The 3,150-nt window shown below is 48.2% G+C and overlaps 1 protein-coding gene across 1 annotated transcript; it reads right to left on the minus strand.

Annotated features, from left to right (window-relative positions):
- Positions 1–291: 291 nt before the first annotated feature.
- Positions 292–1,387, minus strand: LOC144251193 (tumor suppressor candidate gene 1 protein-like). Its single transcript, XM_077794256.1, has one exon. The coding sequence runs from the start codon at positions 1,385–1,387 to the stop codon at positions 785–787; it is 603 nt and encodes a 200-aa protein (XP_077650382.1). The 3' UTR covers positions 292–784.
- Between the last annotated feature and the right edge of the window lie 1,763 nt (positions 1,388–3,150).

The following is a 3,150-nucleotide window of genomic DNA, read 5'->3' on the forward strand; positions in this document are numbered from 1 at the left end:
ATTAAATAAATAAAACCTTACAAAGGATAACCAAATCTAGATATTAAAATAGGAAAGCTATACATCTCTTACAGACACATATAAAATTTTAACACACTTCAAATAATAGTCATGGGAAGCTTTTAGATCATTTTTAATGGACTACTTTTATTTACCAGTTCTAAGGATTACCTATAGGAATATACTTAAAAATTCTCTGGGGTGAAACAAATCAGTTTATATTAAATGTATGCGGACTAAGCCAGGGGCAGACAAGAATTTCTAAATCATAAATATCTTCTTCTTCTTTATAAAAAGGTAGTACTTCGTGGGATATCCATTGAATACCTATTTATAAAAACACACACTCAAAAGTATTGGCCACACAAGAAATAATAACTGGCGGCTTTAGTGGATTCAAGAAAGAACATCAAATTCGACCAACTCAAGAAGCATTATTCAGCCCTCAAAGAATCATTGAGAAACAAAAAATACACTTAGAAAGGTTCATGAATTAGGAAGAGCTTCCAGGAACCAGTTCTTGCTGATTCAAAACCTGCGCTTCTGTTGCAGGGCCTCTTCCAGTGGAACCAGCAGGGCCCAGAAGCAGGTGCCCACACACATGGGGGCTCCAGAGCCCAGACACTGGCAGGACCCCGCGGGCAGAGGCAGGGCGCCACCGGAAGTGTCAGGTGGTGGGCTGGAGGCACTGAGCTCAGTGGTCCAGCAGTGTAGGGTGGGGAAGCAGCAAGCGCGGAAGGAGGGGCGCTCAGGAGGCCCCGCCTCTCCCGGTTGAGGCTGGAGGCTACAGCCAGGGCCCTGGGGGCGCCGGGTCCTGGGCACAGAGGCCAGAGTCGGGCTCCTGCACAGGCGGCTCCTCCTTGTCCACACGCGGGCGCGGCCCTTGCTGTTCGAGGAGCAGCTGCAGCAGGGCCCTGCGGCACATGGCCTCCAGCTTCTCCAGCCGGGCCCTCAAGGCCCTGGGGCTGCCTGGTTCATCCTCACGGCGACCACCTCTCTCCCTCCGGTCTGTGCCAGCCTCCGGGGGACCCAGGGCCGCCTCTGCGGCCATCTGGTCGCCGCCCTCCCCCTGGAGCCGCAAAGCCTGACGGAAGAGGCTGCGGTTCTCGCGCTTCAGCCGCAGGTTCTCTAGCCGCAGCCGGGCATTCGCCTCGCGCAGCCTCGCGTTCTGCCGGTCCCGCTCGTCCGGCGCGCGGATGGCCTCCAGGTGGCTCGCTGCCAGGTCCGCGAAATGCTCCTCCAGCTGCTGTCGGGCGCCACCCGCACAGCCTCGCCAACCCCCGTCGCCTCCGCCGCGCTGCGGAACCCGGCCCGGGCGGCCTGGCCCATCTGTGTCCCCGCAGCCACAGCTCCCGCGCCGGGTGGCGCCACCACGCATGCGCCACATCCGTCCGATCGTAACCGCGCCGCCAGCGCCAAGGGCCCAGGGGCCGCGCGCCAAGGCGCGGACCAGTTCGGGACCAGCGGGGCGGTCCAGCGACAGCTGGCTTGTGGCCAGAAGAGGCCGGGAATTTGCCCGGGTTGAGGCGTGTCCTGTTTCCCGCGGCGGAGTTACCCCCCTGGGCCTGCTATCTCTGGGCCCAGCTCACACACAATGCCCTGGGGGAGCTCTTTCTGCTCATCCCTCTGGCCAGGCGGGGAAAAGCGAGTATCCTCTGCTGGGCGCTTCCCTGCAGGCCTGGGCACTGCAGGAACAAGACGGCCTCGTCCAGTCCTGCTCTCCAGCTCAACCACCATTGGTTACTTTGCTTTTTATATGGCAGTCTCAAAATCAAAACTACTACTTCTAGTAATAAGTAATGGGACAGAATTATGAGGCAAACTGAAAAGCTGTCATTATTTCATTTAAAACTTAGCGGTTAAACCCATCTCTGTGCTTAATAGAACATTCAACGGAATGGGCCTGAGCACTTGTCTTGAGACTCTGGAGCAAGGAGAGGTAGCACTCCAGATCATACAGACAATTACAAGTTCTGAACAACCAGAAAATCCACTTTGTAAATTGTTTTCAATTTTATGGAGTTAAGGGGATCATTGGTTTATTTGCTCAAGCCAGTCCCTTAAACCTATGAAACTTAAGATGTGCCCCTTTCATTGAAGAAACTGAATATTTGACAAGTTTCAAAATTTCTGGGGAAAAGTGCATAACAAGTGAATAAGTTTCCTTGTTTTTAATAATGTTCACCCACAGTGTATTTCTACTATTGTAAAGTAAGAATTAGGTACTGGTGCTGGAATATCTTTGGGGAGACGGGGAAAAGAATTACATTTTAACAAGGTCCTAGGTAATTCTTAGGTTTAATAAAATCTCCAAAACACTGGAACAAGTAAATGAATAATACACAAGAGGAGCTGGGGTTGTGGCTCAGTGGTAATGCGTTTGCCTAGCATGCACGACGCACTGGGTTCCATTCTCACTCAGCACCACATACAAATAAATAAAATAAAGGTCCATCAACAACTAAAAAAAAGAACACATGAGAACCCTGGTTCATAGATCTGCATTTTTGTATGAATGGTACAAATAAAATTGTGACTAGGAGAAAATACAGTTATTCAAAATTTTTGTTTTATCAAGTAAGATCCTAAAATACCTCAAACTGTTACAATCATTTCATGAAATAAGAAAGGAAGATGTAATCTCAGAATTTAAAATAATGTAAGTGTAGTTTTATGGGAGATCATGCCATTCTCAGTTTCCATTAAAAGCAGACATTTTAAACCTTGTTGCAGACAGTAACTGCCTTCTCCGTGGCCTGTGGAACCAAGAATATGTTCTTTTGGTGTATATAGAAAATGCAGGAGAAAACATTTGTATTAAGGAAAGATCATGAACTCTCAGGTTTAGAGATTTCGGATTTTGAGGGCCTGTGGAATAGTAAGAAAGATGTGCCTCATAAACTACAAAGAAAAATTGGCATTGGAGCCATTCATCCCCTGGGTGTTTTGTTTTACTTTTTGTAGGTACCATTCCTCACCATACTCCCACATTTGTAAATCTAGTAGTATCTCATTTTTACTGCTTCCAATAAAATTAGGCTGTATTCCTTGCAGAATATCTTCTAAATTTCTTGTAGCTTTTGTGATGCATCATTAGCTAATGTATTTTTTACAGAACATTGGCCTGTGTTGAATGGAAAGGCCTGCTGG

This window comes from Urocitellus parryii, chromosome Y, assembly GCF_045843805.1.
Source record: "Urocitellus parryii isolate mUroPar1 chromosome Y, mUroPar1.hap1, whole genome shotgun sequence".
Lineage (NCBI taxonomy): Eukaryota > Metazoa > Chordata > Mammalia > Rodentia > Sciuridae > Urocitellus > Urocitellus parryii.

Bases quoted from the DNA above. Each gene is read 5' to 3' on its own strand.
- LOC144251193 (XM_077794256.1), bottom strand. From the start codon at position 1,387: ATGTGGCGCATGCGTGGTGGCGCCACCCGGCGCGGGAGCTGTGGCTGC.